This window comes from Opisthocomus hoazin, chromosome 17 (genome assembly GCF_030867145.1).
Source record: "Opisthocomus hoazin isolate bOpiHoa1 chromosome 17, bOpiHoa1.hap1, whole genome shotgun sequence".
NCBI classification, from domain to species: domain Eukaryota; kingdom Metazoa; phylum Chordata; class Aves; order Opisthocomiformes; family Opisthocomidae; genus Opisthocomus; species Opisthocomus hoazin.
The window spans coordinates 5,460,266-5,474,004 of NC_134430.1; the positions used below are offsets into that span (position 1 = coordinate 5,460,266).

The 13,739-nt window shown below is 59.3% G+C and overlaps 1 protein-coding gene across 2 annotated transcripts in view; it reads left to right on the forward strand.

Moving 5' to 3' along the window:
• Window positions 1-13,739, forward strand: part of PTPRU (protein tyrosine phosphatase receptor type U) — a 76,879-nt gene that overhangs the window by 16,215 nt on the left and 46,925 nt on the right. For both annotated transcript variants that reach the window (XM_075437877.1, XM_075437878.1), the window contains exons 2-7: window positions 2,123-2,251; window positions 10,120-10,391; window positions 10,491-10,572; window positions 11,277-11,392; window positions 11,614-11,788; window positions 12,419-12,712. In XM_075437877.1, the coding sequence (XP_075293992.1) occupies window positions 2,123-2,251; window positions 10,120-10,391; window positions 10,491-10,572; window positions 11,277-11,392; window positions 11,614-11,788; window positions 12,419-12,712 (1,068 nt within the window). The remainder of the gene's footprint in view (window positions 1-2,122; window positions 2,252-10,119; window positions 10,392-10,490; window positions 10,573-11,276; window positions 11,393-11,613; window positions 11,789-12,418; window positions 12,713-13,739) is intronic.

Below are 13,739 nucleotides of genomic sequence, written 5' to 3' on the forward strand. Positions count from 1 at the left end.
AGATTGGATATTGGGAAAAATTTATTTACTGAAAAAATGGTCAGGCACTGGACCAGGCTGCCCAGGGTGGTGGTGGAGTCCCCATCCCTGGAGGGGTTCAAAAAACGTGTAGACGTGGCACTTCAGGACATGGTTTTGCAGGCGTGGTGGGGTTGGGGTGACGGTTGGACGTGGTGATCTTAGAGGGCTTTTCCAACCTATGATTCTATGGTGGAGCAGTGGGGAAACAGAGGCACGGGCCCCACTGGTGCCAGTGGCTGTGCTGGGCATGGCGGTGGGATGTGGGTGGTGGAGATGGAGCTGGGGAGGAGGGGGTTACGTTTGCTCACCATTGTTGGCAGCTGGGAATAGTTTATTGGGGGTGAGGGAATCATTTTTCCCTGGGAAATGGGGCTCTGCCAGCCTGAAACGCTGTTTGTCTCCGCTCTGGTTTCTCAGACCCAAAAAAAATCCCCCAGCACTCAGAACAAATTTCTCCCTCCCAGAATATCCCATTGCAGCAGATCTTGGAAAGAAACACTTGGGTGCTTTTTTTTTTAATCGCTTGGCACTTAGTTTCTGACACTTTTATTTTGAAAAAAAAATTTTTTTTTTCTTTCCTTCCTGGAAAATTTTGACAGATTTGTGCTTTTTCTCCCATTAGAAAGCACAGCCAAGTTTCAGACTGTTTAAAATCCAGCACGTCTCGTGGCAAGGCGGAGGGAGCCGGTGACCGGGGTCTGCGCTGCGGGGGCACATCCGGGTGTGGGCTGGGCAGACGCTCCGTTTCGGGAAGGATTTGAAGAAAGCTGCGAGGTCTCGGTGCCTCCAGGCGCATAAATGGGAGAGGATTTGCTTCTAGTTTTTTTAAAAAGAAGTTTCTCGTGATTCTGGGAGGAAAAAAAACCCTTGGCCATGGAGCTGGAGTGCACCCTGGTGCTTTAAAAAATTAATGTAGAAGGGGGGAAAAAGCCCCAAATCTCTTCTCACGTGTGAAAGTGTTGGGAGCAGTAATTTTCTGTGCATTTTACGGGCTTTTTTCCAGTGTTTGGACATGGGTTTGCACAAGCGATGCGTCCGAGCATCCCCCGGCACGGAGAAGCACAACCCACGCCGGCAGCAGCGAGGCCGTTAGCTGGCAAATCCCTGCGTGGCCGGGGGGAATTACTGATGTAATTTGGGGATAAAATAGGAAAAAAACCCAGAAGAAATAATCCCCCAGCCCGGCTCTGCTTTCCTGCTGGCCCTTTAGGGGATATTTGCCTTTGTTCTTTCTGCTTGCTCAGGGATTTCTTAACGGGCCTGCCCTCGTCAGCCCAGGGGCTCGTATTAATTAGCGCTGGTGCCCTGGTCCGCCTGTAATCTGTGGGTTTAACAGAATAATAGGTCAGCGTTAACGAACCGGCCCGGAGCGGCTGCATGGGCAAAGCCAGCCCTGGAGCTCAGGGCTGGCCTGGATGCGGGATGGGATGGGATGAGGGGGGCTGGATGCGGGATGGGATGGGATGAGGGGGGCTGGATGTGGGATGGGATGAGGGGGGCTGGATGCGGGATGGGATGGGATGAGGGGGGCTGGATGGGGGTGCTGGCTGATGTCTCAGTTTATTCCGGTTCTCCGTGCTCAGCCGAGCGCCTCGCAGCCTGGGGAGGTGGTGTGGGGCTTGTTGGAGGTCCCGGCTGAGACCTGTCGTTGTCGTGTCAGGCAATGGACAGACACCCCAAGAGCTCAGGGTCAAAACATGCGTGGGGCTGAGGTCAGAGCAGGATTTTTGCAGGAGCCCCTGGGACCTTGTGAATCTGTGTGCGACCACTGCAGTCGAGTGCCTCTTCCTTGGAGAACCCCCCCTTCCCATGGCCGGCCCCCCGGGAAGCAAAGCTGGGAGCCACATCCTGCTCCCACAGCTGAGACCTCCCCGGGAGCTGAGACCTGCCAGCTCGTTTCACTGGTGGGGGAGCTGCACAGAGGAGATGAGGGCTTAGCAGCGGACAAGACCACGTCCTCGCTCACGGGTGCCTGTGGGGGGATGCCTGGGGTTCCCCTTGTGACTCGGGGGGCAGCACCCCCTCCTGGCAGGGTTCGTGGATGGGGGGACCACCGCTCTGCGGGGTCTCGGCGGGGACTGACGGGTCTCTCTCTCCGCAGCCGGCTGCACCTTCGAGGAGGACGGCGACCCGAACCAGTGCGAGTACAGCCAGGGCGAGGACGATGACTTCGGGTGGGAGCTGGTCCGCAGCTACATGCTGCCGCACCTGACGGCCGACCTGCCTCACGGTGAGTCCCTGTCCCCAGCCTGTCCCCTCCCTGCGTCCCCGGGGACCTCTGCCCCCGAGCCGCCCCGCGGTCCCGTACCCCGGAGCCAAACCACGCGGCTTCTGGTTGAATTCCCACGGCGTTTTAGGCCGTTGCTTGGGATGGGGAGCGATTCGGTCTTGGCTCGTCCTTGGCCGCGTGGGCAGGGTGCTGCTGTGCCCGCTGGCAAGGTGTGATGAGCTGTGTCAGTCCTCAGCGCGGTAGGGCAGGATGCTGCGTGGCCTGGGGAGGGCATTGCTTGGGGACAGGGGATGTGGGACCCACCCCGCTGCTACTGGAGGGGGGAGGGCTTTGAACAGCCCGGCAAGGACATCGTGAGCCCTGTGTCACTGCCTTGGCAGGGTGTAACCCCCTGCCACCCCAACCCACCCTGGGCCAGGGAGAGCCTGCAGACCACTCAGGCATTTATTTTTGGGGTGGAAAGCCAAGATTTCCAGCTTTGCTCCCTCTGCATGTGATCTCTGCCGTTGCTGCGTTTGCTGCCCGGGTCCCCGGGGCTGCGTGGGGGCCGTCCCCTCCGCCACGGCGTCTCCCCACCCGCGGCAGAGGGGTGCCAGCAGCCCAGGCTGCTTTCCGCGCTTCCCGCTTGTCTCGGCAGCATCTCTGGCGATGCCAAATTCCCCATCTGGCGTCGAGCACGGCGTCTGCGGCTGCCGCCAGCCGGGATGCACCCAGATCCCGTCGTGAAGGGGCACCTTCAGAGCCCCTCTCCCTGCCCGGGACCCGCGGCTGCCGCCAGCTCTTTCCTCGTTGGTGGGTTGGCGCATGCTGCTTTTGCAGGTCTGGGGGCTCGTGAGAAATTCCCATCTCTGGGAGATGTGGAAAATGGGGAGAAAATGCGTTTCTGGCTCTTATGAGTGTGGGGAAGGGCTCGTGGCTGGGGGTTGGAGGCATCCCTGAAGTCTCGGGAGCTGTAAGGAAGAAAATGCAAATAGACTTGCTGCTTTTTTTTGTTTTTAAATCTCATTGCTTTTAAACTGGTTTTCATTATTTTCTGGATCCAACTCTTTGCTCGGATGGCGAGGCTAGGGGAGCAGAGTCAGCCGGGCAGCCGGGGGGTCCCCCTGTCCCGCGGGGATGCCATGGGCACCGTGCCTGGGCGGCATTTGGGGGCTCTGCTCGCTCCCAGCTCCAGACCGTGTCCCAGTGTGACCCCCCCGGTTGTCCCGGTACCCCTTCGTCCCGCGAGATGCTCTGGGCTCGAGATGCTCCTCGTTTTCGGGACCGTTGGCTCCAGCCTGGTCCCGGCGCTCCGGCTCCTGCTGCCCAGCCTGGAGGTCAGCTCCCACGCTGAGGATGGGCAGAAAGAGAGGAGAGCTGGTTTAGAGCTTGATAGTAAAAATCACTTTTTTTTTATTAAAACATAAACTGCTTTATAGAAAACTCTTCACTGCTCCATCAATCTGCCTCCGGTTGTTTATCTCATGCCTGGTTGGTGCCAGGGCTTAATTGGACTTTACCCCTCCGCTACCCCTCCTTTTCCTTTACCTTCTCCTCTTCCCATCGCCTTTTCCTTCCTTTTGCTCCCTGCTGGCATGTCCTGGCACCAGGCAAGGGCAAAACAACGCCGACAGCCCCCTGCTCTCCCTGCATGATTTTCCAAATAATTGCTTTAAACTGAACTATCCTAATTTGTGTGTGTCAGGGGGGGTTTCCCGGGGCAGCAATGAGGGAAGCGGAGCTGGGGATGGAGATCACTCATGATGGAGGGTCTTAAAGCTGTAATTAGTTGGGTTTTCTGCTCGGTTTTCAGCTGCAATTTAAATTCTGCAGCAAACTGCTCGAGTTTAAAGCCGGGGGGCTTGCAGGGGGCTGAACGGGTCGGGTGGAAGGGGGCTGCTCTCTCTGCTCAAGGAAATAACCGTGACTTAGCAAGAGGGGGGGGCTGAAACGAATGTGGAGGTTGAAGAAATAAATTCTGGAGTTGGTGGGGGAGTGGATGCAGCCATCCCAGGTGGGATGCTCCCAGGCCGAGCTGGGAGCGTGGAGCATCCCGGTGGCCCCGGGAAGAGCACCCGTCCCTGATCCTGATCGATGCTGGTGCCCAAAGGGATGCTCGTCGCCGTAGCTGGGGGCTCGCCTAATAAACCCCCCCCCCCCAATCTCTTTACTGGCAGGCACTGGGGCTGCAAAGATGCAGGTGGGCACTGTTTGCTCATGCCCTTGGGGCACCCAGTGGGTGCAGGGACCCTGTTTTTGTGTAGCTTCCCCCTGGTACGCGTGCGGAGCTTTGCGTGAGGCTCCTGCAGCCTTGTCACCCCTCGCCGTCCCCCCCAGCAGCTGGGGGATGAGGAGGATTGCACAGCGCCGGGGCCTCTCCGGGGAGCCCTTTCCAAAGGAGTCTCGTGGTCTGAGATTAAAATGAGTTTTTATTGGAGATCAGCCAGTTTCGAGGAGCGGAGGATTTATTGGAGCGGATGCTGGCTGCCGGCCACCCGCCTCCACCTTCGCATCCCTTTTTCTTCTTGCTTGCTTGTTTGGTTTGGGGTTTTTTTCCCCTCTCTTCCCATCTCAGCTTGTCTCCCTCTTTCACCTAAAGGTGACGGGTGGGTCTCTCCCGTAGATGAGCGTCTCCCACGTTGCAATCGTGATTTTTTTTTTTTCCAGCTCTTTGTTGTGTTTGAAAGGAGCAGTTTCAGGGAGCTGGGTAAGGCAGGCGTGAGGCTGCACCATCGCCGTCTGCGCCAAAATAACTCTCCCTGGATGCTTTTGGGTGCGTTTTCCTGCCGCCCTCCCCCAAGCGTCGCTGCCTGCCGGGCTGGTCCACACCGTGCAATGTCCAACCTCCTGGAAGTCCCGCTGTCCCGCAGCTGGGGAGAGGAGGGACAGCGTCTGCCTTGCCCTGCAGTGCTGGGCACCCGGAGGGCTGGCAGGATCCGGCCAGATCCCAAAGCCCTTTGAGGAGCGAGGGACGGGGCGGTGGGGTGGGCCAGCAGGTGGGGATGGGATGGGGGTGTGAAATGGGGCTGAGCTCTCGAGCTCCTGGGGTGAAACACAAGTTGGGGTTACTTAATGAACATCAAAATAAAGCAGGGTGTTTAGGTTAAGCCCAGTAGGAATTTGGATGGGGCGAGCACGGGGCAGAGCCGGGTTGGGTCCCTGTCCTCACCCCACGGAGATGCAGGGTGCTCCTTAGAGGACCTTAGGGTGCTCCAGGACCTCCCTAGGAGAGGCGCAGGCACTGCTTTTGATCACTGGCTGAGTTCGTGTGTGGAAATCCAAAGGAAAAGAGTTGGGAGAAACCGTGGTGAAAGCTCCCGGGGGGGCTGCGTGCCCTCCTGCCCCTCCGCAGCGCTGTCCTGGGGCTGGGGCACCCGTGCTGCTCCGCTCTGCACCGCTGTACTCAAAAACATCAAACCAGCACATCTGTAGGTAACTTTTTTTTTTTCCCCAAATGGCTTTTTTTCTCTGGGTTTTCCTCCCAAAATCAGTGACATTAGAAAACTCTCTATGAATTGGAGCTTCTGTTCCTGGCTTGGGTCTTCCCTCGAGCACGGAGCCGCCGTCGTGCTCCCGGTGCGGCCGCACTGCAATGCCCTGGCACGGCCGTGCCGGCGGGTGACTGAGCTGTTGTCCCCACCCCAGTGAGCTCCAGTGTCCCTCCATCCCCTCCGAGGAGTTGCTCCTTCAGCTGATAGCTCTGGCACCGCTTCCCGACCAGCTCCTGCTGTGTGTCCGTAAAAACCTTGAATTAACGTGGATTTTTGGCTCCTGGGGGAATTTCTCCGATCCGTCCAAGGACCCCGTGGCAGGTCAGCCCTTGGTCCTGGGGCTCCTGGGGGAGATGCGGGTCCTGGGGCTCCTGGGGGAGATGCGGGTCCTGGGGCTCCTGGGGGAGATGCGGGTCCTGGGGCTCCTGGGAGAGATGCGGGTCCTGGGGCTCCTAGGGCAGATGTGGGTCCTGGGGCTCAGCACAGAAGCGGGGAGAGGGTACCCAGCTCCAACACGTTGAGGAGAAAAACCAGCGGAGGAGGAGGCACCGTCGGGCTTCGTCTTCCGCAGCAGGTTCCTGGAGGCAGAGGTTGCGTTGCTCAGACCTGGTCCCCTGGCACCTCTTGGCTGGCGGTTTCTCCCTCTGCCTCTCATCCTGCCTGCCTTTTGCTGCCTTCTGATAGCTCTTTGATTATTTCTTTTTTTTTTTTTTTTTTAATTTTATTTTTATCTCTCCGTGGTTTTGTGCGTGGTAAAACTCGGTGAGACAGGGAAGCGGCGGGTGGAGTGGGTTCTTCCCTCCTCTGCTCGCGGAGCTGTTTGGAGTTCTCCCCGAGAACCCTGGGGACGGGCGGTGCGATGGGCAGAGCTGTCCCTTCCCTGCGGGCGAGCGGGGCTGCGGCTCGACGCTGGGAGAAAATCCTGGTGAGCTCGTTGCTCTCCGATTCATGGCCAAAGCTACCAGAGGTGCTGAGTTTTCCTCGAAGACCTGGTTTGAACCCCAAGGCAGAGCTGATCATCATCAGCAGAAAAATTCTGCTGGAGACCCCGCAGGAGGACTCTGGTGGGATGGGTGCAAGGCTTGCTGTGCACAGCCCCTCCGGGCTGATTTCGCAGCTCAGCCCTCGCCGTCGCCTTTTGCGAAGCAAATTGATGGTTTTTCCTTAGGGAGAACATCGCTGGAAACTTGTTTCTCTTTTCATTTGTTTGATTGAAATATGATTTAGCGCTTTTTGAGTCTTTTCTCTTTCTCCACAGAGCACTTGGGGTGTTCTCTAAAAGTGCACCCAAAAACTAAATTCAGTTATATTGCTGCAGCCGAGCTGGGGGGGACGGACACACATAGAGGGGCTGGGTGGTTGTTTGCGGTGACAGAGGGGGGGTGACAGCTTGCGTGGATGGGCATCTTGATTCAAACCGACCCTAAACTGAAGATCAGAGGAAAGATTTAACGAGCGAAGCACGGTATTGATCTATGCCCGAATCCCGTCCTTTGGTTTGGAGTCTCAGCGGGGGGATGCCCCGGGGCTGTTTCTGCAGCTTCTGTTTTGTGGGAGGTTGGGAAATTATTTTCCCCATGGTGATTTTTGGAGCAGATTTTTGCTGTGTGCCAGCATATGGATAGGGCTCCAAAATAACCCCGGCTGTGCTGATGAGCTGCGATACTGCATCAACCCTCAGGCTGGTCCTGCCTGTTCCCCCCCACCCCCGGCTCTGGGACACCCCCTCCTCTCCATCTCCAGCTTTGGTGGCAGGAATTAAGCTAAGCTTTAAAAACTGGATTTTGACACTTTGTGTAGCTCTTGCTACATGCTCTGCTCATACCCGGGCTGGGAAAGCTGCTGGATCCCCGTGGCAGCCGAGCACCCAGTGGGGTGGGGGGACAGAGAGGACCCTGGCAGCGTTGGTGGATTAACAGGGAACAAGTGGAAGGGGTCTGGGGGACCCCTGAGTCCTTGCTGGGGGACATCCCGACTGGATGGAGAGACTGGGGAGGAGCGGGTTCGTGACCTGCGGTGAACTGTCTCCGGGGGCTGTCACCCCCCCCCTTGTCACCCCCCCGCTGTCCCGCTGCCTCCTTCAGCTCCCCGTGTGCCAGCGCTGCTGGTGGGAGCACCCAGGCAGGGCTGCGCTGCCATTTTATTGGGGTACATTTAAAAAAATAACCTAAAAAAAAATCACTGAAAATGAAAAACATCCCCTATAAAACAATCCCCAGGGGCAGCCGAGGGGGTTTGTCACCCGCAGCTGCCTCTCTGCGAGGAGCTGCCTGTCCCCGGACCTTGCCTGTGCCGGGGGATGCTCTGGTGCCGGATGCAGCACCCTGACACGGGGACAAGCACCTCTGCTTCTCCCACCTTAAAAACCCCATCACCCCATACCCTGGGCTTGAAGCTGGGACCGGTCGCTTGCGGGGGAGGAGGATATAATTAGCGCAAAAGCGAGCGGTGGGCGCCTGCTTTTTCCGTTGTAGCAACACCAGGAAGAAAATTAAGGGGAGGGAAATAGCGCAGGGGGGAAGCCCTGTCAGACGAGCGATGCGCGGGTGGGTTGTCACCCGTTCGTCTCCATGGCCCCAGCTGACCTTAATGGACATCCTCTGTCTGGAAATAACTTGTCAGTGGTTTAATTTGAGTCTTGGTCTCTTTGTTTTGGTCCTCTGGCTTTTTGTTTTCGAAGGGAGGGGAGGAAGCAGGGTCTGCGTTCGTTGCTGGGAGCCTGGCAGATGGAGCGGGCAGAGGTGGCTTTGGGGAGATGTCCTCTGGCGCGGGGCGGGTCGGTGTTCGCTCTCCGCGCTGCTGTCGCCTGGGCCAAATGGAGCCATTCTCGTTAATGCAGAAATAATTTTGCTGCAGGAAATGAGAGGGAAAAAAACCCAACAAAACAGAAGGAAGATGGACATAGTGCTTTTCCCTCCGCCGGTGAAATGCGGCTGTGCTTGACTCTGAGCAAAATAAATTGTTAGAGTTTTATTTCACCCTGAATATCTGCCTGGAGGGGCTGGGCAGCCGCGTGGATCGGAGACACGGTGAAAATTTTGCTTTTCGGCGATCTCTTTCCCCTGCCCCAGCTCCCGTCCCTGAAGGATGCGCTGGAGGACGCGTGGCGGTGTGGTACCCAGCACCGCATCTCCCCAGCTGATGCTGTGACCCCCCGGGTGTTTCGGGGTCCCCCCTGGCTGCACACCCAAAGGCTGGGGGAGGCGGATGGGTGCTGCCCACGGTCCCCTGCTGCCGTCATTAGGCTTTTCTTGGTGCTGCTCACTGGCAGCTGATGGGAGGAGAGCATCCGAATTCATTTAAATTAACTGGTGGTGAAAGCTATTAATAATTAAGCGCCTACTGTCAGGCAAACAATGGTAGACTTGAATAAATGGCCCAGCTTTGTTACTTACAGCTTCTGCTGTTATTAAAATGGAAGGGATATTAATAATCCCCTCACCTTTGGCAGCGGGGAGGGATTGGCAGGGCAGCTTCCCATCTGTCCCATGTCCCGGCCCCACGGCCGTGCCGGATGGCTCCGGGAGCTGCTGCCAAGAGCCGGGGCTCCTGCGTCCCCCTCCGGACCGCCGGGGATGGAGCATGTGGGGTGGGGGAGGATGTTGCCTTGGGGATCTCCTTTGGGATTTTCATCCTGCCTGCCCTGTAAGTACGGCTTCGGGGTTGTGCTGGGACAAGCGTCGGGACTCCTGGTTTTGTTGCTGGCGATTTTGGGTGATGGGAGGTGGGGTACCAGCGTCTGCCCGTGGTGGGGCAGGTCCTGGGTCTGGGCTGGGCATCCCGGAAAGCCGTGGTGCCAGCATCCCAGAGAGCCGCTGTGCCGGCATTCCGGTGAGCCGCGGTGCTGCCGCTCCTTAAGCTGACGAGTGCTTTTTTTTACCCCCTGCGAGCGCCTGCTGAGCACAGTTTAAACTCGGCGACAACTGCGTGGTAAATGATACGCGGCAGTGGGAAGGGAAATGAAACGGCTGGGGCCCGGCTGGGGAGGGCAGCGGTGACGCAGCCGAAGCTGTGAGCATTAAAGGAAAGCAGGCGGAGGGTCTCCGGTGGCATCGGAGCCGCTGCCAACCCCGGCGTCCTGGGGGGACCAGCTTATCCTGGAGGCAGTGGGTCCAATCCTTCCCTCCTCGTCCATCAGCCAGGTCCCATTTCAGTGTCCTGCTGCTGCCCAGATAGGCATCCGGCAGCGACTCCGTGCCGCGTCCCTTGATCCCGTCCTGCGCGTCCCCACGGGCCGGCATGGATCGGTACCCGGCGGGACCCGAGCGTCGCTGCCGGCTCGCGTGCATCTTTGCAGTCCTGCATCCTCCACCTGCTCCATCCCTGCCGGCAAAGCTCAGGAGATGCGGAACAGGGGGGATTATTCCACGCTCTTCCCCCTTCTCCCTCCCACCGCAGGCTCCTACTTGATGGTGAACTCCTCGCAGCACGCCCCGGGCCAGAAAGCTCACCTGCTTTTCCAGCCGCTGAGCGAGAATGACACCCACTGCCTCCAGTTCAGCTACTTCATGTACAGCCGGGACGGCCACAGCCCCGGCACCCTCAACGCCTACGTCCGGGTGACGGGGGGCCCGGTGGGCAGCGCCGTCTGGAACACCTCCGGCTCCCACGGCCGCCAGTGGCACCAGGCAGAGCTGGCCGTCAGCTTGTTCTGGCCCAGCGAGTACCAGGTGAGCCGCAGCAGACCCCCCCCTTGCATGACCCAGACCCCCCTCCTTGTGTGACCCGGACCACCCGGCAATGGGTGACCCTTCTGCTTGGTGCTGCAGGTCCTCTTCGAGGCGGTGGTCTCCAGCGAGCGCAGGGGTTATCTTGGCTTGGATGACATTTTGCTCTTGAATTACCCGTGCTGTGAGTGTTGTTGGGTGGGACCTGAGGGTGGGGGACCCTGACGGGCGGCGGGGTGTGGGTGAGGGGGTGGGTGCTGTAGGGCTGGGCTGGGCAGCGGAGTTTGGAGCTGGTGTCCGTTGGGGTGGTCGTGGGGGGAGCTGATGGACCAGCACTGAGGTGCAGCCTGGTGGCACCTGGGTGTCCTGTTGTCCCCTGGGCTGGTGGAGCTCCATCTTCTGGGAACATCTGGGGCTTCTTTTTCCATCTCTGTCCCCATCCCCAAGTTTTCATAAAGCCTTGGAGAAGTGCAGACTGAATGTCTGACCTGAGCATCCCCATCGAGAGGGGCCACCTGGGCTGGGGGGGACCTGAAATCCCAGGCTGTCCCAGCGCATTGGCTGTTGGGGTTCATCCCCTATTTCTTCCAGGCTTTGGGGGGGGTTAAGAGATCTGCCCCCCTCTGTCAACCCCATAGCCTGCATCTGGCAGCAGTGCTGTGGGATGCTGGAGGGGATGGCTGCGTCCCTCCCCGGGACGATGACTGGTTGAACGGGGACAGGTCCCTGACTCTGGGCTTGGGATCCTGCTCAGGATCTTCTCTGTGGGCTTACTGGGCAGGGGGGATGGGACCGAGCCCATCCGGAGCTCAGCCCCAGCATCCCAGGTGGGTTTTTGGGCTGTGGTGGGATTTTTACAGCGATGCTAAATCTTGTGACCCTCGGCAGCAAAAGCGCCTCATTTCTCCCGCTTGGGCGACGTGGAGGTCAACGCGGGGCAGAATGCCACCTTCCAGTGCGTGGCCGCCGGCAAGGCTGCCGAGGCCGAGCGGTTCCTCATGCAGGTGAGCAATGGCGGTGGTGAAACCAGCATCTCCACTGCCAACCCCACGCATTGCTTCTGCTATGCCTCCATCCCTGCCCTTTGGGAGAAGACACTTCTGGGCAGGGGGAAGAAGGGCAAAACCCCCCAGCTTTCAAGCAGATGTCATTTGGGGACATGTTTGGTGGCTCTGGATGTCACACCATGCCTCCTGGTGACGTCTTGTCTCTCCCCGCGGGGCAGAGGCAGAGCGGCGAGGTGGTCCCCGCCACCTCCGTGAAGCACATCAGCCACCGGCGCTTCCTGGCCACCTTCCAGCTGGACGAGGTGTCCAAGGGGGAGCAGGACCTCTACCGCTGCGTCACCCAGTCCAGCCGCGGCTCGGGCGTCTCCAACTTCGCTGAGCTCATTGTGAAAGGTGGGTGACTTGCTGTTTGTTGCCCGCTGGGTTTCTGGGTCACGCGTGGGCTGTTTCTGCTCCGCGGTTTGCAGAGGAGGAGGAAGGTGGGATGCTCGGGGTGGTGGCATCACAGTTTCTTGCTGGGAATGAGTCGCTACACACAGGTGGTTCGACATAAAACCAGGAAACTGCCTTTCCCGGTGGCCTTAGATCATTTGTTTTTGATTGCAGTAGGTGGGAATTAATTAATTATGGTGAAACTGTGCAGCACCACGCTGGGCAGTGTATCTTATAAAGATAATTAAGGTTTGATCGGATGAAACCCTACTGCAGTTGCTAAAGCCTCGCTAAAAGTGATGGAGGGCGTATGCATGGGCTGAAGACTGGATGGTGCCCTCCCGTGCTTTGGTGTTGATCCCCAGTCCTCTGGGTGGGGGATCCGACTTTGTCCCGTGCCCCGCAGTCTGAAGGTGATGGGTTTGTCTGGGAAGAGACAGCGTGGATGTCTTAACCGTAGCTAGTGAAAAATAAAATGAAATTGTGGTCCCTGTGGTAGTGCGGGTGTTGACCTGGCTCCAGGGCTGGGGATGCTGTGGAGCTGCCTCCGGAGGGGGATGCTCCACCTGCCCCTTCTCTGCTCTTTTCCAGAACCCCCCACACCCATTGCCCCCCCCCAGCTGCTCCGGGCTGGCTCCACCTACCTTATCATCCAGCTCAACACCAACTCCATCATCGGGGACGGCCCCATCGTGCGCAAGGAGATCGAGTACCGCATGACCTCGGGGCCCTGGTCGGAGGTCCACGCCGTCAACATGCAGACCTACAAGCTCTGGCACTTGGATCCGGACACGGAGTACGAGATCAGCGTCCTGCTCACCCGGCCCGGCGAGGGGGGCACCGGCAAACCGGGGCCACCCCTCATCAGCCGCACCAAGTGTGCAGGTGGGTCCCATGCAGCATCCCGGGTGGCCTTCGGCATGGTCCCCAGCTGCCCTGGGTGGGCTTCAGCATGGTCCTCGGGTGGCCCTGGGCATGGTCCCCGGCTGCCCCGAGTGGCCTTGGGCGTGGTCCCCGGCTGCCTTTGATGGCCTTGGGCATGGTCCTCAGGTAGCCTTGGGCATGGTCTCCAGCTGCCCCGAGTGGCCTTGGGCATGGTCCTTGAGTGGCCTTGGGCATGGTCCCCAGCTGCCCTGGGTGGCCTTGGGCATGGTCCTCGGACGGCCTTGGGCATGGTCCCCAACTGCCGGGGTGGCCTTGGGCATGGTCCTTGGGTGGCCTTGGCCATGGTCCCCAGCTGCCCTGGGTGGCCTTGGGCATGGTCCTTGGGCATGGTGGCCTTGGGCATGGTCTTCGGGTGGCCTTGGGCATGGTCCTCGGGTGGCCTTGGGTATGATGGCCTTGGGTATGGTGGCCTTGGACATGGTCCCCGGGTGGCCTTGGGTATGGTGGCCTTGGGCATGGTCCCCAGGTGGCCTTGGGCATGGTCCTTGGGTGGCCTTGGCCATGGTCCCCAGCTGCCCTGGGTGGCCTTGGGCATGGTCCTTGGGTATGGTGGCCTTGGGCATGGTCTTCGGGTGGCCTTGGGCATGGTCCTCGGGTGGCCTTGGGTATGGTGGCCTTGGGCATGGTCCTCGGGTGGCCTTGGGTATGGTGGCCTTGGGCATGGTCCCCAGGTGGCCTTGGGCATGGTCCTTGGGTGGCCTTGGCCATGGTCCCCAGCTGCCCTGGGTGGCCTTGGGCATGGTCCTCGGACAGCCTTGGGCATGGTCCCCAACTGCCGGGGTGGCCTTGGGCATGGTCCTTGGGTGGCCTTGGCCATGGTCCCCAGCTGCCCTGGGTAACCTTGGGCATGGTCCTTGGGTATGGTGGCCTTGGGCATGGTCTTCGAGTGGCCTTGGGCATGGTCCTCGGGTGGCCTTGGGTATGGTGGCCTTGGGTATGGTGGCCTTGGGCATGGTCCTCGGGTGGC